The sequence below is a fragment of the Grus americana genome, chromosome 4 (genome assembly GCF_028858705.1).
Source record: "Grus americana isolate bGruAme1 chromosome 4, bGruAme1.mat, whole genome shotgun sequence".
Lineage (NCBI taxonomy): Eukaryota > Metazoa > Chordata > Aves > Gruiformes > Gruidae > Grus > Grus americana.
In genome coordinates this window covers 30,876,084-30,902,766 of record NC_072855.1, presented here as the reverse complement: position 1 = coordinate 30,902,766, position 26,683 = coordinate 30,876,084, and the positions used below count along the sequence as shown (strand labels likewise).

The following is a 26,683-nucleotide window of genomic DNA, read 5'->3' as shown; positions in this document are numbered from 1 at the left end:
TAAAACAGAATGGTTTCTAGCCTGGAAAGTAGCATGCAGTGAATCTCTCTGACCCAGGGAAATTTAAGCTGAAAAAACAGCACAGGGAAATTGGAGCTGTCCTAGTGTGGTCTCGACTTCAAAGTTCATCCACAGTCAGCACAGCCAACGCTGTTCAGGTGTTCTCTCTGCTGACAGCACCGGGCAGGAAGAAGGAACAATTTCATCCTGAAGGTCAGATCTGTCTACTGTGTGTGATCTCTCACTCACCAGAAAAGACGGACCACAGGTAGACTTTGGCGGTAAAAGAAATCAATGGTATTTTACCAGTCAGCTAGCAGCTACAGGGTAATGGCACCTATACAGTGTTAAAAATTTATCAGCATTTTGACAGGACATGTCAGCATCCTGAGCAATAAACTGAAATGTGTTTCTGGAGGACAGCTCTTTCAAGGTCTAGATAAGCAGAGATCTGGGAATCTTACAGACATACAAGAAGCAAAGCAAAACATTAGTTAGAGCATTAATGGAACAGAGTTCTGGAAACGAAGGGAAAGCAGGTCATGTAAAGCTCTTTAGAAGCAAATACCCAAATGTGGTGTTTATGTATTTACTTATGTGCTGTTTGCTTTGCAGAGATAAGCGTCTCCACCTTTCATGAGAACCACTGAAAGCACAGGGAGAAAAAGGGGGAAAAAAAATGTAATATGTATAAAAGGATAATTAAATCAGCTTTGCAAATAAGTCTCACTCTGCATGCCATTCCCTGCCACCAACACCACCCTCATTTTTTCACTCAGTACCACATCTGTAGGTCTCAGGCATACAGATCAGGACACGCCAAAACCAGGAGTTCAATTCAAATGAGTTTCACAAGATGCAGACATTTCTGCAGATTTGCTTGCAGCATCACTGCCGTACCTTTCAAGACCAAAACCTAGATCTTCTGCAGATTATCCGAATTATTTACATGGTTTTTGGCCAGACAGCTTACATAGCTGAGAAGATGCCCCAAGACTACTGAAAAAGCAACACACCTTTATCCACATTTAACACATTCTGGAGACCATTTTCCACCACATTTTAAATATTTTTTCCCACTTACAATTTCTTACCTGAAGAGTTTTGACTTTTCCTAAAACGTTCTCCTGTGACATTGCTTGGATGGCCTGTTCACTCTCTGTTCTCCCATCAGGTATAAAAATACTGTCATGGGAAAAAGCTCGACTGCCCATAGAATAATGGGAGGACCTGGAAAAAAACAGTTAAACAGTAAATAAGCACAGCAATTAATTTATGAGAGTGACCCTTCATATCATAGCTGCCCTGCTGTATAGATTTTCCCTCCCCCTTTCCTTCTACATAAAAGTTTTGAACATTCTCAGAAGAGAGGTATCCAAACTTTTTCTGTTATCAAAAGTTTAACAGAGGTACATGATTCCTTCACAGACAGTTCTCCTCCTTGCATGGACATGGAGTGGGGTGTTTTTAATAGGCATCTTGAGAAGGTCAATCAATTTTCCTTAGAAATCTGAAATCTAAATGTTATTTTTAGGATACAGGGTAGATGGTGGTGATGATGCACACATTACCACACTACATCTTTAGGAAAGGCTGCATTCATGCTTAGTCCTGATGCTTGGGACCTGCTGTCATTCTTAGTCAAAGTAAGACAGGAGGTCCCAAGCAAAGGTAGCACTATAACACAAGAAGAGGCAATACACTCTAGTAATCTACTTCTAAAGAGCTACCTCGTTTAGCTGGTTACTTAGCTGTTCCTACCACCGCGAGCAAGATCACACTGACAATAAAACATTCTCATCAAACCCCTAAATTGATACCATTACACCACCCCGTGTGGGTTTGATGAGCAACAAACAGCAAGAGATGCCCGTGTGTTACTGTTAAACTAGGGACCGATGCCAAGAAGGAGAGTGCGTCATGAATGACCTAGTTATATGGCTGCTATAAATCCATGGGCAAAGGGATTAAACAAAAAGTGGTTTAATTTACTGGAGATTTTTAAGGCTCATCAAGAAAACTGAGAATTAAAAAAAAAAAAAAAAGATTTGCAGGTTGTTACTTTGGGGTTTGGGGGGCATCTTGGAGGTAAATGTTTGAGTTTGAAAGTTATGTTTTGTCTCACCTAGAATATTCTATGGTAAGTGGAAAGCCAGTAAAATACAAACATGACAAAAGCCACAGTAGAAAAAAATTGAACTGAGAGGTCTCCTTCTAATAACCTATGGGCAACTCTATAGAACCCATTTACAGCTTGGGTAACAATCTGGAGAAAAAAATAGATACTTTTAATACCAATCTAACTAACACAACCTTCTACATGTGAAATATTATAAACAAATATTTCCGCAAAACCAAGGAAGATGATACTTCCACAGAGAGGGATAAGTAAAACAACAAGAAAAATTAAAGCCTCACATATTTAAGAAAATCAGCATATTATCTTTTTCTCCCTTCTAAAATGTCCTAATTGTTTATAAATTGCTCAGAATATTTCCATTCATACTTTGCAAAAAAAGTGTGTTTGGAATGTATTTATTACATTTTTATCTCATGTTTTTCCTGGAGTATGGAAATAACCTTTTTAAGTAAAAATGATAATCTTTTCTTAGCAAGAAAGAATGTTATATAGGGTTACATTAACCTTTTATAACTGATTAAATGAGGCTATTCTTGACTTTTATAACAAAATTTCTTACAGGTAACCTGAAAATAATAGCCAAAAAGCCACCTACAACCTCTTACTCTCTGTAGTTTATATTTAAAATACATCTGTGCTCACAAAATAAATCATCCATGCTTTTGGGGAAAACACACACAGCTCTCTATATCATTTCACCCTCCATGCAAGCACAGACTAACTGAAAAACTATTTTTTACCCAAAATTAATATTTGAACAACATGCTTCATTTGAAACAAACCAGCACACAATCAAGCAAAGAGCTGATCAATATTTCATAGCTTTTTTAGCCATCAAAGAGGGGGAACATTTAACTGATGCTATATTCTATTTTAAGTTGGTGGTTTTTTTTAAAAACAACCCACAATTTGATTGCCTTTGGCTGCTAAAGGTAATATACCTTATTTTAGAAACCTTTTATTAGAGAAACCATAAAAGTATATTTTTAAACCTTCTTCTGAAAAGATTTCTATACCGAATTGTCATGACTCAGCCTGTACACAGAGCTGTGGTAAAATTGCGTGGCATTGGAATATATCTACCTTCCTTAGCCGTCCAGGAACCGGCCCATGAACCACAGTTTGAGAAATGCCCCTTAAACAGAGACAAATTCCTAGCAGGCTTGGCTTGCAAAATGAGTGGTTTGACGTAAAACTGAGTGAAAGTTGGCTTTTTTTCATATAACCATATAGGTCTGTTTGAACTGAAAGCTCCAGCATTGCATTCAACAAGGGGAAAAAAAAAGTCTGTATTCACAACCAAAACTGAGGGGAACATGCAAAATTTGTCAAACCAGCCCATGCCAACCCCTCCTGCGTTTGCATGGTTCAATGCGTGAAGCTGCTGGAGGTGCAGAAGGCAAGGCCAGTGGGAATTGATCGTTTACTATTTACCCTTGAGCTGAGAGATCTGCTGAGGATGTGTAAGCCAGGTCATATTGTGCCCCAGAGAAGATCCTCTCTCAAAGATTTTTCCAGCAATACTGTGGCTCAGATACTTCAGGCTTTGTCTCACAGCTATTCACCGTGCATATGACACCATCCTCCCCTTTTACTGTCCAGTGGGTTGGCGTTCTCATACTTAAAATTAGACAGCTCATGTTTATCCCTATTGCTTGTTACAACTAATTAGTAGGCGAGGATAGCAATTCAGGCACCAAAGAGTTCAGTGACTTGTTTGCAAGTCATTCTTGACCTCGCTAATGGATCTGTTAATATTTAAGTCAGGAACAGCCAGCCTGCAGCTTTTGGACTGAACAGGGTTTGCTGGCCGTTCAAATCCCAGGGCTTCGGCTGACCAGCTGCAGGGATGCTCTGGCAGTAGGAACTGCCTGATAATCCCAGTCCCTGAAACGGAAGAAAAGAGCAACTGCTGAGGTCAGTGCTGGTGGGCTGCCTCGGACATGGCTGTGGAGAAAGGTATTCCCCATCTGCTACAGAGCTGAGGATACCTTTGGTGATCTAGTCTCAGCTCCTGCCTGTGAGCCAATGCAATGAATCACCTGACTGTTTGAGATACGCAGTACACCGGCTTTTGGCTACGTGCAGATTTGGGGTTATGGCTAGTGCGATCAGACTTCTTAAAATGACGTTTAAAGCTTCTTTTGGGACACCAGGTCATGTGAAACAGCTTGGGAGCTTCACGTGACCTGCAATAATAAGAACATCACCGCTGGAAGTCCGGCCCTATCTCTGACAGGTCCCTGCGGCGGTACCAATGGCAGGGTAGGACCATGCTAAGCATGTACAGCATCTCTCTCTGACGTTCTCCCATATGCCAACTGCTTTCAGTTTAGGCACTTCCTCATTACATGGTGTCACACATTTTTGTTTCATAGAGCTGAGGCCAAACATATTTGAAAGCTCTTGTCCATTTTTGTTTTCTTATTAACTTGCTACCAAAACAAACATACTCCAAATTGTCAGGACACATCAAACCCTGCAGTTAATTAACACAAGACTTCTCTCTACTGTATCCCCTCAAAATGCTTTGCAGATATACAGAATATTTCAGAACTGGGTGACTGAGCAATTTTGCTAGCCACATGTCCAACAACTGGTAAAAACATTTTAAGAATTTTGCTTAAATGTCTATGTAAGCTAAAGTACATTGGAAAAAATATATTCACACATTGTAGTAACCTAGTTTCTTTTACAGGCAAGTTTAAATAGTGGTTAAAGTGATATCCAGGCTAGTTGAACTTTCTGAAAGGTCTCTTATTTTACTCACTTGGAGCCTGCAATCCTTTCAAATCTTCCCAGCTGTGAGTTTGACAGATTATATCACAAAGGTCTTTTTTCCATCCCCTTTTTCACTCTCCTCATGTTCTACTTTTGGCAAGACTGAATTTCTTTTAAGTCATAACACAGTATGAATAATTCAGTTTCCTCCACTGCTACCGCCATTCCCATCTCTGAAGTTTTTCTCAGAAAACTTTATACAATAACATCCTCACAATCCACATCCACAAACTGTGCTTCAGAAAGCCCTCTCCTCAATTAAAAGACACGTTGCCATCAGGAATGGCATTCGATAGATTCATTGTATGTCAGAGACCTGGGCTACAGTCATAACCATGGTTGAAGGTATTACAGTTTCAAACTGCCATATCACTTCCAAGAGATGCGGGAAAACAGTGGCATCAGTTTATGAGCACTTCTGTTGATAATATTGATGATGACACTTCAGAGGCTGTTTGTGCTGAAAATAATTGAATCATCTGACTCACTTCCAGAAATCTGACTAAATTAAATGAATTATGGATGTGCTATACCAAAATACAAAGCACTTTTAGCAAATCCTTAAAGATGTTCTCTCTGAAGATGTGTTGCAACCCAAGTATCATGTTCCAGTTTCAATTCCAATACACGCATTTTCAAAATTAATTTTCTCAAACTCAAAGCAAAGTTAAATTCCATTTGTTCTCAGAGTTTTCTTTGCCACACCTGCGTCCCTCTTCAGATTCCTGAAGATAGGTCGGAACACTTGGTTTCTCAGCAAAACTAAGAACATTCTTTTCACCTTCTTTTATTAGGATGGAATTCTTAAGAACGACTACATTTTTGAGAATGTACAAGGGCTTCTGCGATACACATGGGCTTTGGCACAAAAAGAGTGCACCAGGATACGTCTTTATCTTGAGGGTACCCCAAGAGCATAAAAGTACAGCAGAGCCCACCATCCCACAGGATTTTTACAAATAATGAAGCCAGTAGTGTCAAAGGGGTGGCAAATAGAGCAAGATATGGAGTACGAGGGCCGCATCACATCTTGACCATGGATATGACGTGCACTCCTAGCCCAGGTTTAACTGTATTTAGCTGTAAAAAGAGTTGCCTCAAATACATCTTGCCCCTCACTAGCTTTCTTCTGCACAAAGTTAATATGTTTCTCAGATTCTTTGTTTAACTCGGTGCTGATAAATTAATTCCCCTGGAAAGGGAGAACATCTTCTGTTGTATTTCAGACTTCTGGAAGAATCCCAGAAAACCACAGGTAAAACAGTTTACATAGATATTGGAAGTATCATAGCTATAATGTATCTATGTTTGAATTTGGCTTGCAGAACCCTCTGTGCAGTAACCCCTCTTTCCATTACTCACTCTTGCTGAGGTGTGCTAAGAAACTAGGAAATGTGAAATCCCTCACAGCAGAATGGGACCACCCTCAGCCTACAAGAAAAGTCTTATTCCTCTCCCACAAAGACCAGCAATCTGAGAGTGCTCTTTGGACCCATCCACTGCTATGCATCGCTATCTGTTTACGACGCAATTTCCCGCCAGCTCTATATACTCCAAGTCAGGACTGGGTGAGGTATCACGCTTTCTCCCTTTATCCTCCTCCCCGTGTGTTTGCACCACCTCTTTTGTACCTGCTTAGTGCTCGTGGTTCACACGAAACCATTCAGAGAGCTGTTCTGACTGGATAACTAACTACAAAAAACCCCAACCAACCAAACTCAAAACCCCACACAACTTCCTGGGTTGGCTGAGCAAACGCTGACACAAGCTTCCATGCTAGCTGCATGTCCAGAGAGCTTCTGGAAAGAGTCGGACAGCTGCAGTCCAGACTTCAATCAGCACGTCCTGCTGTAGGACTGCACCCTTAAGTATATCAGAGTATGTGCAGGAGTAATACTGCACAGAATACATGGCTAAATTTACCTCGGTACTGGTGGCTATTATGTTTTAGATCTCATTTTTGTACAGAGGTATTTCTCCTCTCAAAGAAAAATCTGGGGTCCTCAAAAGGGGGAGTTTTTGCCAACAAGGAACACTGAAGTCTCAGCCTTTGCATAATCCCGTATCAGTGCATTACTGTAGTACAGAAAGCTCGCGCCACCAATTGCCTCTGGTGTGTCATAAATGTTCCTCCCACTCCGATATTAAAGCGTTAGAAATAGAAACTGGAAAATAAAGGGAAAGAATGAGTTGTTCTGTTCTTTCATGTTAGTAGAGACTGACTCCAAAAAAAACCCAGTCTCATGACTTTCACTCTTTTAGATTTCCATTAGAAACCGATTCTGTAATCATTAGAGATCAGAGCCAACTTTTTAACATAAAGCCATTTTTAACACTAAAAAAAAAAACATAAAGCATGCAAAGCAAGAACAAATTTGTTTTAGCCAGGTATTGACCCTTAGCATAATCCCTTCAAAGACATCTGAGAGTCACCTCCCAGAATAGTGCCCCAGGGAAATAACAAGTGCAGTGACAGGTTGCATTTATTTAATGTTTTCTTTTAAAAAGGAAATCTGATTCCAACTCTTTGCATCTCCTATGGATGTCCCCAGGGCAGCTGGAGATGAAAAACATAAACTGCATTTTCTAGTCATTCCAAAGATGCATTAATACTGTAATAGAGGAAAATGGATTGTAACTCTGAGCTGTATTTTTAGTGTCCTCTCTTTCATCTGTCATGCTGGAATATAAGTTCTAGTTCTAACTCATGCCTGCATGGGGAATATTGTCCATGCTGCAAAATAACTCTAAGTTACAGCTGTGCTTAGACAGCACATTGCTTCATTGCATTAACAAACTCGTAAACATGGTCCTTACAAGTTGAACAAGCAAAAGGGAGATTTTTATTTTTTTTAGCAGGGTAGTTGAAGGATTTTTTAATTTTTTTTTTCATAAAGTAAATTTAGGGATCATTTCTGTGCTCAGTCTAAAGATATGTCCGCATCACCTCCAGGAACTGCCGAACCTGAGGGCAATAACTCTGAGAAAACTGCACAGCCCCATTGTCACGGCCCGCCAGAGTCCCACAGATGCCAATGACCTGTTTTATAGCCGCTGTGTTAGTAGCGCTGCTCATTTCAAAAGACGTCATGCAACATTGTCTTATACAAAGCTCCAGTTTGATGTCATCAGGAGATCCGTAACCTGTAAACTTACTATAATTTTTTTTAAAGTAAGGATCAAGCCTCATATTGAGTAGCTGATGCATCTTTAATGCATGCTAATAATCTAACCAAAATCATGACCATTAAGGGCATAGAAATTAATCATGGGAGGTGTCAGGGCCCTGAGCGCACTAATAAGCTTTAATGTCCCTGACCAGCCTCACCTGGGACCTCCACCCACACCAATGGGTCCAGGAGCTCTATTTAAGATCACAGTTGAGACTTTGGTCCCTGCCTGAGCTGTGCTGTGCTCCAGTTCAGCCACAGCTGTGCCTGGCCATGAAGTCCTTTGATCCAGACCTCAATTTGCAGACTGATTTTCTGGCTCACCCTTGGCCCTGTCTTCCCACGGTGGACCTGTGGGGTGATCAACGGATCTGATCCTGATCTACAGGATGACTTCCTGGCTCAGCCTCAGGCCTGCCTTATCATTCAGATGTTGCCTTATCTGTACTCCTGGTTGAACCTGGCCACCATCCCAGGATCTGCCCTGCTTGCCTTGCTTGGATACTGTGGGACGGGGCGATGAGGCCCCTATCCTGCTGTGGGATCCCCCTTGGTGCCCCACTCACCTTCCCTGATGGAACAGCTCTGCCCTTGCTGCCTTCTGACAAGAAGGTAGTAAGGTGGGACTAGATAGTTCCTGACACGTGAATTTTCCGTAACTATTCACCGAATCTTCCACCCTCAGAAAGTCTCAGTATGCAGAGCAAAGAAAGGCATCACCCCGGTTTCCAGTAATTCTGCAAGTGAATCCCTAACACAGCTTGAGGACTGTGGACAAGGCACCAGTTGTTATAGAAATACGCAGACTAGTGGAAGGAACAAGGCTCTAAATGGTCCAAATTTTACATGTGACCTGGCAATCCATTGCATATGACACTATTCCATCAAACAGCAGCATATGTTTATGCAAAATTTGCTCTGAAGTATGGCAAAATGTAGAGAAAAGGAAGTGAAAAGTCTAAATTAGCCTTGGCAGGAATAAGTGCTATATAGTTGTCATAGTTTAACCCCAGCCAGCAGCTGAGCCCCACACAGCCGCTCACTCACTCCTCCCCCAGTGGGATGAGGGAAAGAATCATAAGGGTAAAAGTGAGAAAACTCGTGGGTTGAGATAAAGACAGTTTAATAGCTAAAGCAAATGCCGCACATGCAAACAAAGGAAAACAAGGAATTCATTCAGCACTCCCCATGGGCAGGCAGGTGTTCAGCCATCCCCAGGAAAGCAGGGCTCCATCACGTGTAACAGTGATTTGGGAAGACAAACGCCATCACACCAAACATCCTCTTCCTCCTCCTTCCCCCAGCTTTATATGCTGAGCACGATGTCATATGGTATGGAATATCTCTTTGGTCAGTTGAGGTCAGCTGTCCTGGCTGTGTCCCCTCCCAACTCCTTGTGCCCCCCCAGTCTACTCGCTGGTGGGGTGGTGTGAGAGGCAGAAAAGCCCTTGGCTCTGTGTAAGCACTGCTCAGCAGTAACGAAAACATCCCTGGGTTGTCAGCACTGGTTTCAGCACAGAGCCAAAACACAGCCCCATAATAGCTACTATGAAGAAAATTAACTCTATCCTAGCTAAAACCAGCACAACAGCGATTGCATTTACCTCATAAGGAAGGAAAGGAAGAGGAAATGAGACAGCACATTATACTACAGGTGACAACTCTGCTTGGCTTGAGCCCAGCCCTACACCTTACCAGCTGCAGAAAAGGCATTTGGCATGCAGAATCTGCAAGGAAATAAATATATGATGATTAGGAGGGGGAATGCAATGAAAACATCTGAAAGGGAGGCAAGAGAGAGGACAAGTAGACGGTAGGACAGCCTAACCTTTCAGGGAGATCTAAGCAAGACAGTGTTTGTAATGGAAGAAGTGGAGACCAGAATTTAAAAGAGAAAGAAAACACTTTCTGGGATTCCTAAGGTGAAAATGAAGTCAGTCACGACCAGGGTTGAGGATGAAAGGCAAGGAAAAAAGGAGAAAGACACAGAGTGGGACCTAGTATAAAATGTTAACAGCTGTTGCAGAGGAAAAGCTTACTGAAGGGTTCTCAGGATCCTATACAAACTACAGTGTACACAATGAGGCATCTTTGCACTCAAGTAACAGCTAAAAGAAAAATAATGGGAAGTTGATAATATTTAGTGCAAATTTCTAGTAAGTGTTAAAATTGCAACAAGTCGTGAAAAGTCCTAGATCACATACCTGAGAACAAAGCTTCTGGAGCAAAAAGACTTAATCTAATAGGAGGGAGGAAGGCAAGAGCTGAGGGGTCAAGAAAGGGTAAGATCAACAAAACCGCTGAGCATTAGTGTTATGTTCTGTCAAGAGACCCAGGACCATTCCAGGAAGGCTTTCCCCACTCCTCTGCCCTGACCGCATGCCACTCAGCTCACGTCAGAAATGGCCACTCATACGGTAGTTGTGGCTCCTATTCCTGTGCTGTTCAGCTGCAATATAAATTACAGAAAAGGTGAAAAAATTCTAATATCACCAACACCTGTAATGAATCCTATAAAAGAATCCATGCAAATGGACCTGGAGGGAGCAAAGCTGCTCTTTGCCACAACCTTTTCTGTCTTGGAATGCCCCTTTGCTCCCCCCAATACACCTTGTAACCCAGAAATAAGAAACTTGTTCAACACGGATCCATGTCAGCTGACACAAACGAGGAAAATCCAAGCATGCTTTGTTTCTAAAAGCTTTACAATATCCATATGTTGCTTTGCTCTGCTTGGGCTCGAGATACTTACTGAAATCAGAGCGCTGCTAAGATCAAGTCTCCAGAAGGTGGACACCAAGTACCACTGCAGCAAGGCACTCCCACTGGAGTGAGGAAGACTCTTATGAGGGCAATTAGGCAACTGACAAAAGTCAAATGCAGAAGTCAGGCTAATAAGCAAAAAGTAAAAAAAAAAAAAAAAAAAGAAATTGCCCAGTGTATGAGAATTAGATGTGACAGAAGAAAGATATTTGGGAGCTCTCTGAAGCTGCAAGCAGGTAGACTGATCACTTTTTTGGGGGTCTAGATTGCTTCATCCAGAATTGCCCAATGCTGCATCTTCATGGAAATGTGTCAAAGTAGTGGCTGAAATTGTCCAAGAAGGAATCGGGACATTCCTCTGGATCCAAAACTCAAAAGCTTGTGATTCTCTAGGTCTGGTTGTTTTCATGTTTAGCCAGTACCTTCAATTCATAGGGATTTATGAATGTGTAAGTACCGATAAAGCAATACATCAAATAAACTTTTCTTATTCTTCTTATTTTAACAAAGCAGATTCTTGCAAGTTATGAGTTATAGGTTGTTGGGTTTCCCTCCTCCCCACTCTTAAATTTAGAAATTGAACAGCTGAACTGTTGGTGAATCATTTTAATGAGAGCAAATGCTCTAATAGTCATGCAGAAAATAATACACAGACGTTAAAAGCTTATACATGAGGCTTACAATTTGAGTTGGAGGTAAAAGCAAGGCTTCACTTCATGAAGATTTTAAAATATTATGAGCTGCTTTTGGAAATTTTGGGACAGACTGTACGCCAACAACTACTTTGATATGTTTGCTTTATAAGAGTTCATCTAAACAAGACGCCAAAAGCAGACCCTGCCTTGGGATCAAGCCTTTAGTGAAAGCCCTGAGGTGGCCTCGAGCAGAAATATGAATCTTTGTGTCCTGCTGCTGATTGTCACCAAATTTCATGTTTGCAGGTAGTACAGAACAATGCTAAGGAAAGACGACCATAACATCCCTCCTACCCTTTTCACTATTGCCTACCAAAGTAACATGGGAGACGGCTCTTCACATGGGGCACATTACCCATTGAGATGATGTGGAAATCTGAGTTGCAAGGTGAACGTGAGCTCAGAGCAGGGACTGGGATTGCTGAAGAGGCAACGCAAAGTCCAGAAAGAAAGAGACTGAGCAGTTTCTCTCGATGGTTTGGTTTTTTTTTTTTGCCTTACTTAATCAAACACCACGTATTCTTTCAGGGTACATGTCAGGTAATTACCTGAGCAATAATAAAAGAGTCACCTGAGAGATGAAGAAAATATAATTACATTCATTTTTCAGGCCCGTTTCTATGACGACAAGAGTGAATGCCATTGATCAGCAGTCAGTAACCAAGGCCACATTTGACGCAGATGAGTTGTTCTCATTCACATGAAATGCAAAATGAAAATTAAATATTACAAAACTAAAGTGTAGATACAAGATATGAGTAATAGTGAAGAAACTATCACCTCCTAGACCTGACTTCCATAATATGCTGTTATTGGAGGAGCAGGTGACCACAAATACCTGCAGAAATTCCCAAGATGAATGCACTGTTTAGAAAAACCAGATGAATAATTTTGTTTTCCAAGGTAAATGCTCAGCTGGGAACAATCACAGAAAGGGTGGCTGAGCACTGAACAAGCCTCTCCTATCTCTAACTTCTGTGAAAACAACCAAAAGAATACAGGTCCCAATCCACACCCTCCAGAAGAACCTGCATTTTATTTGTTGTGCATATTCTCTCAAAGCTGTGATATACCTGCTATCCATGTGTGCACAAACTCAGTATAAACTGCACTCACAGTAACAAAGTTCACACAGGCTAAAAATAATGTCGAACTTCCACCTAGTGATGCTTTTTTTTTTTCCCACTTGTTGCCATCATTCTCTCCTTGCTTACATAGGACCAACTCTTCGCTTAGTCCTCCTCCTATTAGTAAAGAATTCATAAAATGACTCCTCCTTCTCCTTTACATCTCTCTGATTCATCATTTGTTTCCATTTTCTGTATTCTTCTTTCTCAAATTTCAACGCATTAAAAAGATCATGATTTAGCCACGTTAATAGCTACACCTCCTATCCTTTCTCTGCCTGAAAATTTCTGCTTGTGCCCTTTTCAGGCACAAATTAATGTAAAATTAAAATTTATATTTTACAGATCAAATACCTCTTAGATAAGCAGTAACAGCTGTCTGGAATTTATTGCTGTAAACAGAACTCAACTAACTGATCAAACCTTGATCACATTTTCCCTCCAAAAAATAATTCTAGGAAGGCCAGTAGTGGCCGACTATCCTCCAAGAAATGTGCTACCCAGGTGCCCCATCCCATGGAAGCCCTGTTCATGCGTCACTGACATTCTTTCCACCACTGCCCTGGGCATCTCTTAAGCAGAGAGAAGCCAAATTTGCACTACAGACGCTGATGGCTGGTACGAAACCACCGTCTCCTTTCCGTATTCAGACTGTCTGTGGCATTTGGACTCAGGTGTAAGCCACCAGCGAAACAGCCCAACCCACCCAGCCTCTGACAAAAATTACCTTTAGCACGTTACTGAATGAAGGCCTCTTAAGATGACAATGAAATGCCCCTTTTTTTTTTTTTTTTTTTCTTCCTCTCCCCAGTCCTTCTGGTCTTTTCAAATGGAAAGATTCACTCTTGGCATTGGCAGGCAGACTGCCCGGAGAAATTCAGGAGACTTCAGGTCTTACGAGGAGACAGCCGCTCACACAACTTGCAGCTCCATACAGATGCATGACCTGAGTTGTGCTGCATCTTTGGCACCGTGTCCTGGTTTGCCACCCTGGGGCCTCCCCCCTGGGAGCTTCCCGTCACAAGCAATAAAACTCCTGATGCAGCTTGGGAACACACCGTGCTCCTTGCCCCAGCTTTGGTCCATAAACAGTTTATTGCTTATCTATATAGCCTAGTGATTAGAACTGTGCAAAATACATGCCTTAAATCCACACGAAGCCTGTATTTGAGTGCAGACACTGGGCAAATATTACAAAAAGTACTGAAAGATTTTCCTTCAGCTTTGCATATGCCCAGTTTGCATTTCTGGGATTGAAGTTTCCTGGCAAGACATCAGGACAATTGTCAAGGAAAGATAATTTTGAAGTTCTGCTGGTAAAATTGTCAGAAACCAAACTTTATATTTGCAAGGGAATGCTTGTCTCCTACAATCATTGTAGAAGAAATCAGTGCAATTATGCGATCCCTCTGAATTATCTGATCAAGTGCAACAAGGATACAGCTTGAATAGCAAATAGCAACTTTGCTTGTCAAAATGAGGCATTCTCAAAGAACTAATACATTTGGAGAAATCACACTGCTTAGGCACGTGGTCCCCACAAGCAGGAAAGAAGCTGAGTAGTAACTGCACAGCTCTACTAGGCAAAGAGTTGGGGCATTCACAGTCCAGTCCCGACAGCAATTCTTGCTGACTAAGATTCAGCAAATACTGGCCAAAGTTGTTTACGAGACAGGAAATCTCTCATGCTTTCTTCCTCACAGGCAGTCTTCCTCAGCATAAACAGAGAACTAAGATCTTTAGGTGATTTCTTTGTAATGAGGATGACTTTATGAAGGCAACCTGAGAACATTTTTACAGGCATTATGGGGAGCTTGATGGGGATTTACAAATAAAGGGGTCCCATTTCATGGACAGGCACATTCAAGAGACTAAAACTCTAAAACTTGCTGAGAGATTTTTCCCTGGAAGATGATCAATGTTGTCACACTGGAGTCTTAAAGACCTGGCGAGTCTACTTCCAGGTCCTTTAAGGTATCGCATTCAGCCTAAGTAAAGGCACTCTACTGTACCTTCTATAAGAAAAAGGTAATTCCCTGCTGCCTCTCCACATTAACCCAGAATGACAAACTTTTTGTAGGGCACCGCACAGGTGCCCTTTCAGGTATATCCTCACAATGCTTGCTTAGTGTCAACTGTGACAAATAAGACAAATACAAAATCTTATAAAGTGTCAAATCATAGCCTCAGAACAGAAGCTTCTGGAGACTTTAATGAAGGTCCAGAAACGCAATTTAACTTGTCTTGTAATAAGCATTTCTATCTCTCGGCTCATATGGTTAGGACAGAAAGTTAATGAATACAGTTTTAGCTTTGTAAACTTGAGAAGAGCAATATAAAAGTGGGAAAAGGAGTTCCAGTCTTTCACAAGGCAGGGCAAGACAAATTGCAGTAGCAAACCTCCCCCTTGGGAATTGCAAAACAACATGGATGAATAAATAGGTTGAAGTGTGCATACATCAGGATACCAAGCAAGGTATTTGCATCTGGTAAGTCCAGGAAGTATCTGTAAGAAAGGATGGACAGGCAGATCTCTGAGGCTGCTTCCAACTCAGCTAGTCAATCTACACCATATGCAGATCATCTAAATTGCTCCTGGTGCATCTGCATCGCTGTGTCGGTGCAGTATCCATTAGAGATTCAGGCGTTAGCCCTGAGCAGGCTGGTAAGCCAATACAGCACACAGTGAAATACTAGCTCAGGTCTTGGAAGCAATACAGATCTCTTATTTAGCCTGTACTCATTTATTTTCTTGTCTCTATCTTCCTGAAGCAGCTTTCTTAATATCTTTTCAAAGTAATAACCTCTTCCTCCTCAAAACAAAACAAGGTACATGTGAAGCATCTGCAGATAACAAATTAATGTACTTTACAGGTTGATGAAGAAATATAGCTCTATTAAGGGAATGGGAGCATCCCTGGACTTTTGTTGCAAAATTGGAACTTTTATTAAGCTTTTGTATATATATGGTCATTGTACATTCTTAAAGAGTTTGAAGCAGATGGTTTTATAAAACTACTCAGGATTTTGGTTATATAAATATACTACTAGTTATTTATATTTGCTCTGGTCCATTTCTTTATGAATAATGGAAGACATGGTAATGTATTTACTGTTAGACAACTTGTAAACAACTCTGTATATTATTTTACTTAGTTTACCTCTGCATTCAATTCACAAACATTTGAAATGATACTGAAGGCAAAAAAATATTATGGATGGAAGCAACGCTGCTAAAAACAGAAAAGGGTGATAAAACTAAGCCCCCCCAAAGCAATCTAATGCACTGCACCGAACATCTATGCTTGTTGCAAGAGGAGTAATGTGGCAAATGCTACCTGCAAACTGAAAATTATTACCAAATCCCACCCACAATTACACAATAAAGCCTGATGGAGAAAACAGAGTTTTGACTATTTCTAGCAGGCTAAAACACAAGCACGTCTCATGAATCACAGGCACAGAAAGAAATGTTCCACTTAAGAAGAGAGGTGGGACCCTTCACGTTTGCTAATTCCCTGTGATTTAAATTGTGCAGGCTGATTTACTCCACTAGAGGCTTACATTTAATGCCTTTATTAATTAGAGAAATGAATATGTTTATAAATGCAAGCATTTAACAATCTCACAAGGGTCTGCCACACCTTCACTTCACCATTGAGGAACAGGACAAGTTCCCATATCACTGTTTGTTTCTGGGCACAGCACTGAATTTTCAGTGCTGCTGAATGGGAAATCCTTGATAGAAAGATGATGCCCTTTGTTTTGCTCTTGTTCCCTAGTTTGCTCTTGAGGCAATAGGTATTGTAACTTCCTACAGTCACTCAGCATCATACACACAGGCAATGTGTGTTGGACTCGACGATCCTTATGGGTCCCTTCCAACTCAGGATATCCCATGATCCTGTCCTATGAATGCAATGCAATAGCAGTCAGTCACGTCTCCATCTACACCGTGGCTGTGCTCAGTCTTGATTTTTGGAAAAGTTGGGTCAGGCAAAAGAGGTGTACAAGATTACATTGCAGAAACCAAAGGGGAAACCTAGAGTTTACAGAATTTCACAGAACTGAACAAAAAAATTCCAAAGTTAAAAAAAAAATTAAAAAATCACACTTTCACAGCTATGATTTTGCACCATTGAAAATACTGTGGAGGGTGATGTTTCTGATACACATTACTTTCTTGAGCAGAGGAATTTGGTATGGTTTTTAGATCCTCTGAGATTTTTTTTGTTACTTTCAGATACTCACACTCCCCAGTGCAAACAGTTCCTTTTTTTCCAAAGAAGCAGGCTTTGACCAGGAGTCAACTAACCTCTCTGAGACTTCCACTTGGAAAGTGAAGTAAATATTACTGACTCAATTAGTTTGTGCATCTGGTCTTGGTTTGCTGTTGTTGTTGGGGTGTGGTGTTTTGTTTTGTTGTGGGGTTTTTTTCCTGTTCTGTTCCTAGTTAAAGATTGCTGACTAGTTAACTCTGTGCAGTTTCTTTCTCCCTTCATTTCTGCAGCAAATTCTCACGCTTTCCTCCTGTGCTCTCTTGTCACGGGAACACAATCTTATTTCCAGGTGCCTCTCTCCCCTTTCTTCCTTCTTCTGCTTGACATTCAATTCAGATCAGAATAAAAGCAGCCCGTTTGCTGACCCCACTTACAATGCAAATGCTGCACGGGATAGACTGAAAGAGGACGTCTCCGTCCTGACCCAGAGATACAACCTTGCAGGGAAAAGTACGCAATAAAGCATCTGTAGCAGCCAGTTCAAGTTTCCCTTTCCCCAGTTTTAAAAACGTGGGTGCCATTAATACCACTGCTCAGGTGTTCACCATGGAGCTCTGTCAAATCACAGAGCTGGATTCAAATTCATTGCTGCTTCACCCCGGGATTTCTTTTTTGCGCGCCGGCACATGTACCCACTACGTAACGCATGCAAGACGTGAGACCTTGGGGTCTGCAGCAGCAGCTGTCACATTCGGAGGAGGGACAGGGTGCACACGCTTTATAAAAGCGGCATACAACTTGATACCACTTAGCAGAGGCAGAATTTAAATTTAATTCCATTAAAAGCAGGGAGAACAAGCCTAGTGTTTGCAGGGGCTCCTCTGCCAGCTGGCAGCAGACCCACACGAGCTTACCTCAGACCACCGTTTGGCTCTTCATCGGAGGAGAAAGTGCCGTTGCAGACGTTGCCGAAGGAGTGGCTGGGCTTCAGCTTGCCTTCCTCGCAGTCTGAGGTGGGCTCTCTTTTCTTCCTCTTACCGAAGAGCTTCTTGAAAGGCTGGAATTTGCCTGCTTTTTTCTTGTCTGCGGATTACAAGGCAAACAGGCGCAGGGCTGAGGGACGCGGTGCCTCGGCACGGCTGGTGAGCACGCACCGCGGCAGCAGGTTCAAAGGAAGAATGAGGTCAAAGAGCAAGTCACCAGCCCGGAGCAGCCTGGCGCTTGCCATGTAAATGCAGGGCTGCAACTCACTGTTGACACGTCATATGGACAAAGCAAACACAAGAGCATTAAAACACCTGCTCTTGGGTTTAAGGATCTGCTTGGAGGTGTCAGTGCAGCTGAACATTTGGATGAAGAGAAAGAAGAATTTTGTAGAGATGGAGTTTATTTATTATTTGAGGCTCATTTTTAGGCTTGACACCACAGTTTTGTTTTGACCTTTTGACCAAAAGGCAAGCACTGCTTTGGTCACCCCACTTCAGCAGGTGCTGGATCCTCTGCCTTGAATTAAAAGCAATTGAAAATAACTTACTCTATTTTACTTACGTAGCCTCATAACTAGACAAAGTTGTTTCATTTGCAAATGAACAAAGAGAACAGGATAAAGTTCTGTTGGTTTGCTGGTGGGTTACTTCAATAAATAGCCAGCAAAGTCAATATATTTTTCTGACTTTTTTTCCCCCCAAGTAACTGAGGACTGAATTTGACCAAGCATTTCTTCCTTGAGACGCTTAAATTTTAAAAGCTGCACCAAAAAAAGCACGGCAAAAAGACAACACAGACATGAAGACAGGAACAAGAAATTAAAAAGTTAACCAGAAAAGACCCCAACCTTTTTCCCCACCAAAGACTGAAGAAAATAAATGCAGCTTCAAACTACTTTGCCCACATCTAGTAAAAAGAAGTACCAAGAGTTTCTTGTTAATCATTGTAAAGAGCAGGTTAATTTCTCTGGTTTGGGATGAACCAAAGAATTTCTAAAATATCATAACTGCCAAAGAGCTTAATTTCTTTTCTGCCTCTACTAAATTTTGCATTGAATCTACTGAAAACAAGCTATTTAAAAAAAAAAAAACACCACAAACTTTTAGCCTTCTATCATAATCCAGTATGAGAAGCTTCATGTTGTACTGGTGACAAATATTTTCATAAGCTATTTAAATTCCTATATGTGGTTTTCTCCCAGGATGCATGCATAGGTACTGCCTCAGCATATTCTACTCTTCCTGTGAGCTGTTGCTGGTTGCAAAGACGGCCCCTGTAGGAACATTTTACCATGAAATATGAAAAATCTTCTGTAGTGCAATAGTACTCTTCCATATCACATCAGGTTTTACGCTCCACTCTGCTATACCTGTGTATGGCAAAGGCACATCAGGGTATCACCCCTTTGTAGTTGCTGGAGGCATTAATTACAGGGTATTTAGAGAGAAAATATGCCCAAGCACATTGTGATCTGGCTGCTTCCAGTGACGAGTGGTTTCCAAACTAGCATGGTGCCAGCGAGCATGCGTTGAACCCAGGGATGGGATCAAACTTACACAAAGACCAAGAAAGCTACTCCTCGTGAATCTGATTATATCTGTACCTGATTATGGATGAAGCAGAAAACCTAGATTGAAATTATAAAGTCAAAGACGCAACAGATGATAGTAATTCTGCATTTCCTTTACAGATCCCCAAGAAGCCTACACAGGTATCATTGTTCTCATTGGGCAGTCAAGATACACAACATTTGTGCAACTTCATTAAGACAGCAAGGCATCCCAGTAGCAGCATAAAGACAATGAGCTGAATTATGAACCTCAAATTCAGGCCCAGCATTGGAATTTTTCCATCAAGAATTGCTGACCCACAGTGAGCAGATGAGGAAAACAACAATCACTGAAGCAGCAGTTTTACCACTGTAGAAGAAAACGGGGGACAGAAGTTTACTCTCCCTGTCCCCTAGCTCTGCTTTCCATAAGCTGACCAACTCACAACATCTCCAGCCAGACCAATTGTTTGCTGCTCAATTCTAACTTCAGAGAAATATATTCTTATACGAAATCCCCAACAGACAGGCAGGCAGTCATGCAGAGAAAAAGAGAAATTATTGCTTTAGGCCAGAGCTGCCCCAACCCTTCATGCACTTCAGAGATTGCCCGCAAAAACTCATAAATCAAATGGTAGAGCATACAGGAGAAAAAAGCATCAGAACCAGGCACAAGACCGGGTGAAAGAGATGTTTTTTCACAGTTCACGCCTTGCCTGCTTCCTCAGCCTTCTTTGCAAGGAAAGGCTATGTGATGCCACTTCTGCTGGGTAATTTACTGCATAAATCAATTCAACTACAGCATTTTTAAAAAAGGTTCTGTGTCATTCATCCACACTACCCTCTTTTGGAGGTCTTCAAATATAACTGTGAATTACCTCATCAACTCCAAATCTACTGTACTGATTCACCAATTATGAATCTAGGTGTTGAACAAGTAAGACAGGTCAACACAGCTTTCATTTCATCAAAATGGGTGAAAGCCAACATGGTTATCTCCAGCCAAGATCTGTTTTTCTCCATGGGCTTTAACATGTCCCTTAGCTGTTTCCCCGCTCCACATCCCATCATCACAGTTGTCACATTACTAAGCGTGAATTCTTTAAATTAGGCTTCATGACTCATTGCAAAACCAATGAACACCCTTCCCTGCACAGACTGCACACACTATTCCCCATCCTGCCAGCGCAGAGATAAGGAGCAGCCAGCCCTTCCAGGCTTCTAAGGAGGCAATGCCTGACCGCTAAGGCAAAGTCTATTTATGTAAATTTTTCACAATATCTTATGGAGGAAGATGTGGGATGATATCACCTACAGGGTAAAATGCTTCCTATAACGGTAAAACAAGTACGAAAAGGCATCCAAACATTGGATACAACAGACAACGCCCTGCACAAAAGCCTTTTGAGTCTCTAATGCTAGAGCTCAAACATGACTCATCCCTCTTGTCTCTCTATACTGCTGAAAGAAAAAAATAGGACAGGAAAGGCTGAAGGTTGGGACATCCAATGCTGTTGACTTATGTTGAGGACAATTGCTGAGATAGCCAGGAAAGAAGTCTGCTGACATGGGCCATTTGCATCTCTCCTTAATCACTCGAATGGGAATCCTACAGATCTAGCCCCAGGAGAAGATGGGAAATAAGCAATTAAACCTCTTTCCTGTCTGGTTTACAAGCCTCTCTCGTTCAAGTCACTGTAAACAGTTAATAGTAAATCAGTTTTGAATCACAGAAAAACATGAGGTGTGAAGGCAACAGATAAACAAGGTTGGATATGGTAGCTAGAATAACACAGCACATATGGTAAATGCTCCCTTCTCAGCTTATTCCAGAAGAGTAACAGAGCAGATTAGAATAATCTTTAACCTGTCATATAATTTGTCAGCTGCATAAAGACATGCAGTGCCTAAACACAGAGGCAGTTAAAGCAGAGAGCACCAGCATCACGAAGGCAGCACATGGTCCCTTCAACTCTAACAACAAAGGGGAGACCGATAGGAGCAGCCACTCCTCTCTCACTCTAAGGTGCTCTCCAAGAAAGACGAAGGCTGTTGCAATGGGCTTTATTGCCAGTAAATCAGGAACAGCTTTTGGGCTTCAACTGGCAAAGCCTTAGCAACGCACCAGCTGACAAACCCCCATGAGATAGCTTGTAGTTAAACTACTCAAATGCCACCCAAATCCATTTGGACTCCTACGCTGTGATGCCTCTCAAAAACTTCAGAGACCTCAAGACAGGCACAGGTCAAGTAAAGATTTAACTGCCGCTCATATAGAGGGAAGGCATTTAAATGATTGCAAAAAGAGCGAGCAATGTATCCCAAACAACAGGCACAATGCAGGGATGAGGCAACGCCACTGGATGGGACAGGAGACATGTCAACACCACTGGAAACATCTGAAAAATAGTTTTCAAGCAAGGTAAGCTTCACATGAGAAACAGAAATTCTCACATAATCATCGATGAGACACCAAAATATGTAACAAGGTGTTGGCTCCTTGCAGCATTTCCTCCTTCCTGCGGTGCTGGGGACACTCACAGATGAGTGGGTGAGAAAACCTGTGGGGAGAGACCTCTCCAAGCACAGCTGGCCAAGCGAAAGCATCAGCTGGTAAGTAGAAAGATGATCATTGAAGGGAAAAAATAAATAAAAGCAGGATTTACAGTGACTTTTTAAAGCTGAAGTTATTGCGGCCAAGATTTTTCAAACCTCAGTTTTGCAATGGGATTTGCAGAGATTTCACAGACATTTGCTCATTATGTGAAATGCAGCAGCTGTCCGTAATACCTGTCCGTAGTACAAGATATTGCAGAGGACCTGTCTCCAAAATACTGTGTTCCTTGTCAGTGAATTTAATAGCTATAAAATATGGCATAATAGGCTAGATTACTGAGGATATGAATTATTAAGTTGAATAGGATTTTCTATGAAGAATTTAGAGAATGGAAATTCACATGCATGCAGTGTTAAGAACTGCATGGCAGGGAAAGGGCAGGTGGGTTACTGGGCTGCGGGCACAATACAGCAGCTGAGGTGGAAGAGGGAACTAAAAAAATACTGTTAAGAAGGTAAGTTGACTGACATCTCTAATCATATCTCTACAGCGGAAAAGAGGCTGTTATGATGTACATTGCCAGTATCAGTAATAAACCCACCTTGATTTTCAGCTAATGCTATGCTTATTAATGCTCTTTTTTAAATAACTCAGGATAGCTGCTACCATAAGCACTGCCCTGTTGAGCCCTGGGCTGGCCATGTATCTACACAAACTTCTTTGTTTTTCAGGCCCCTATCGAAAAAGGCACCCTGTCTCCCCTCTGCCCATCCTGTTCTCATAGGGCACAGAGCTTCCCCATGCAAACTGGGACTGGCACTTGCCTCCAGCTTTCCCACCCACTCCACACCTCGGTACACCCATTTCTGTGAGTCCCCAGAGCTGCTCGTTATTCAGATACATTTGCGTTCAGAGCCCGGAGCAGTGCTCCCCAGAGAGGTGTCTCCGCTCCTCCAGGAAAGGGAAACAAATTGGGAACACGAAGGAGGAGGGCAGACTCTGCTCTGCCTAACCACGTTCCCACCTTTTAAAATAGGCATGAGCTCCTGCACCTATTGTGGTTCATCTGATTTCTCAGGGAAAGTTGGTTTCTGGCTGTTTTCTGCCTCCATGACCTGCCCTCAGTCCGTTGCCCTCCCTTCCATAGCTAGCTAAAAAAACCAGCTGGAGTTGATAGATGGACACCGTCCAGATATACAAAGCAGATACAAACACCAGAGTCCGAGGAAACATTTAAGATAACACAAAGAGAATAAAGATCGACATAAAAAAAGACTGATGCTCCGATTCAACAACCTGACTTCCCAGCAATTAGTTCAACTGCGTGAGACACTTTGCGAGCGCACATAACACTCCTAAAGCAGACAGTATGCAATAGTCCCACGCTGACAGAGATAAGATGAGATAATACGACCAGAGATGAAATCAATACCTGAGAAACATTAAATGAAAACAAGATTGAGAGGGATCAAAGGCGACATATTGGTGCAGGCACAATAGTCTCATGAAACACCTAGGCAAAGCGAAGGAAAACTAGCATGCCAATGCTTGCCTGTTTCTCCAAGAGTATCAAGTGATCTAATAGGAGATAGTATTTCCTGCAAGCCTTGTCCCACAGAGAAGAGGAGGTATTCTTGGATTACCTGATATAAACTAGTAATACTACCTAAGTATCCATAATACAGTAAGTACCAATCTTACTTTCCAGAAACATCTATTTTCCCTTGCCACCTGCAGAAGCAAAAGCATTTCCATAAACAACCGCCCACTTTGTGATTTTTATTCCTCCCAAAGACTGTATCTTTCAAAGAAACTGAGATAGTCAGCTGTTAGGAAAAGCCCATGAATCAGCAAAATGGACTCTATTAATGCTCAAACACCATATAATATACTTTATCATCCAGAGCAAGGTAAGAGCTATTTCAGCACTTCTTTTGACACAATAAGGAAGTAACAGGGAAAGTAGAACCTTATTTTACTCCTTCATGGCAAAAAGGCTTAACCTCTGCTGCATGACGACTGGCACAGTGGTCTTTAGTGGCAAGGAAGAGATATTAATGGAGAGGAGGAGTAAAGAACAGTTTTAAAATGTTTAGATGACATTAAACAGAAGAACTAGAGCCAAGTAAATATTGCTCCTATCCACTTCTTCCCTCCCATTTACTCTGGCGAGAGTCTCATCGCCCTTCCTTTTTGAGCTCCTGTTTTCCTCTTTTCCCCATTTATAAATTAAAGTCTTCCCAGCCAGGCTTTGTCTTTCTGTGCCCGTTATTTTAAGTATCACAATGCAAGGTCCTAGAGGTCAGAAAGCCTCACGTTCCTCACCCAGCCTTCCATTTGGACACCAAAATCCTGCCTCCCTAATCCATCTCACTGCCAGCCTTGGACAGCACCTTTGGGATGGGGAAGATGGGGCTCTCTGAAACACACAGATAAACCTAGAGCAGGCAGGTCACTTTGGGAACATGTGGGATAGGCTGGGGATATTGGGGACACCCAGCAGGGAAGACAGTATGAGAAAGTCTGTACAAACTTCATCAGCAAACATTACTGGGGCCAGGGAATTTCCTTCTTTCCCAACTTCCAGGGGGAAGCCCCAGGTACAGGTTATACAGTGAGTAGTCAGGGGGGTTAAAACAACTTGGGATGCACATCCTGAGCACAGTGGCAGCAGCTGGCTGAGTTCATACGTATAAGGACATTAGCAAAAGGGTTAAGTAAACGCGATAGATGTTACTGAGGTGCTGGGCTGCGTTGCAGAACATATGGGAGAAGATAAAACCTGCTTATAATAGCTCTGGGCTCAGTGATGCATGTGAGACTTTTAGAAAGGAAGAGCTTCTGATTCACCAACAAAACATTCATCCATTATGTAACAGAAAGGGGAAAGTTTTATTTTACTAGGGCAAGAGTTATTAACTAAAGTTATTCATGAGAGACCCTTTTGGTATGCTGGAATTTATCAGAGGTTTCCAGATCTGCATTAAACACTTGAGGTCAATGCAGTAAAGAGATGTTGGCTCATTATTTCCTTCTCAGAGGAAAAAAAAATTGTAAAACATGGGATTTCCTCAGCAAATTCATTTCTTATATGAGACAATTCCCACTTGAAACATTTAAAACCTGAACAACTGGCCGAATTGCAAGCCTCCCAAAGGCAAAGCGAGCCTGAGGCTCGGCCCCAGAGCCGTCCAAAGTCCAAGGAATACAACCCTAATCGACCAAACACCTCCCTGCTGCCCCTCCCCAGCTGCTGGAGGTCATTTGTACCTCCTCAGGGTTGCCACAAGCTGCTGACAGGCAATGATCCTACTCTCAAATCACTATTATTAAGATCATTCTTGCAGGGGATTGTGTTACCTGAACTGCTTTTTCTTCCCCTCCAGGCCCTAGAACAAGTCCTGTATTGCACCAGTCAACTTTTGAATCACATCACTTTGCATTTTTTTTTCTCTGGTTGGAGAAGCAACATTTAATCCTCACAGAAACAACTGGCTTACCATAGAAAATGTTAATTTTCACAAAGGGAGTGTGAAACTCATAGACCAAACCTCTTCAGTGATAAGGCACAGGCGTTAACAGCATGCTACTAACATCTATCGATAAGACAAAGTTGAGAGGGATCCTGAACTCAAAGGAGAGTCAGAGTGCCATGCCAGAAAGACTGAATGGCTGGAGGACTGAGATAACAGAAACGAGAGGCGATGTTGAAGTATTTTGTACAAACTCATTTGATTAGGGCATGTTGCTGAGATGTTCTTCCAATCACTTGGCCCTGATCAGCTAGAAACGGGTGAGAAGACAGATCTGGCCACACACCTTTACCAGCTGATCACAGGATAATTATAAGCCAGGACTGCGATGCAACTACAAAAAAAGGAAACGTCATCCTGTGGAAAAGGCTCCTGGAACTCATAGGGGTTACTACCTGAGCAAGGGCGTGGAGAGCCAACTGGCTGATAAATTGTTAGGTCTTAATAAGTCAAGGCTGAAAGCAAGCAGGTACATCCAGTATATTTTGGATTGGAATTCGGAATTTTTTCCTTTTATAAGGGAAAGACCAAACTAATACATTGCTGAGGTGTTTTGACACAGAACAAATTCTTTCCTGAATGTCACATGAGGGCAATCTTATTGGATAAAAATTTCTTGTCATGGTGCAAAATCAGATACAGTATTTTGGCTTTTGCTGCCTAAAATAAACTGAAATCAGTAAAGACATACTCTGACATACGGCAGCTGCAAGCACTGAAACTAGAAATTTATGGAGCACTTTCAAAGCAGTGTCACTACTCAGGACAATAACAACAATTAATGAAGAAAAAAAATTAAAAAGTGACTACTGTATGCCCGTGTGTTGTCTTTCAAAGTTCTGAGAGTTATAAAGTGATACAGAAAAGCCAAGACTAAAAGGAATCTTATTCCAAGCAAATTGCCAACCACTGCAGTGTAAACATTATTTTAATAATTTCCTCATTAAATTTTATAAAGGTAAAGCTGAACAGGAGGCAATAAATCCATCTCCCCTCCCCAGATTTAGGGGCTTGGAATCTCAGAAACATCTCTAAATTTTGCAATGAGTCAAAAAAAAAAAAATCCATATGTAAGTGACCTGGAAGGTAAGTCAAATCTAAACTCGGGCTCAATGTGTCTAAAAACTAAAACACTCTGAATCTCTGATTTCACAGAATTAA

The 26,683-nt window shown here is 41.7% G+C and overlaps 1 protein-coding gene across 10 annotated transcripts in view; it reads right to left on the bottom strand.

Moving 5' to 3' along the window:
- CRACD (capping protein inhibiting regulator of actin dynamics) overlaps positions 1–26,683 on the bottom strand; it is a 132,570-nt gene that overhangs the window by 25,772 nt on the left and 80,115 nt on the right. For all 10 annotated transcript variants that reach the window (XM_054823168.1, XM_054823166.1, XM_054823164.1 and 7 more), the window contains 2 exons: positions 17,811–17,979; positions 1,095–1,230 (listed from right to left, as the gene is read on the bottom strand). In XM_054823168.1, coding sequence (XP_054679143.1) covers positions 1,095–1,230; positions 17,811–17,979 — 305 coding nt within the window. The remainder of the gene's footprint in view (positions 1–1,094; positions 1,231–17,810; positions 17,980–26,683) is intronic.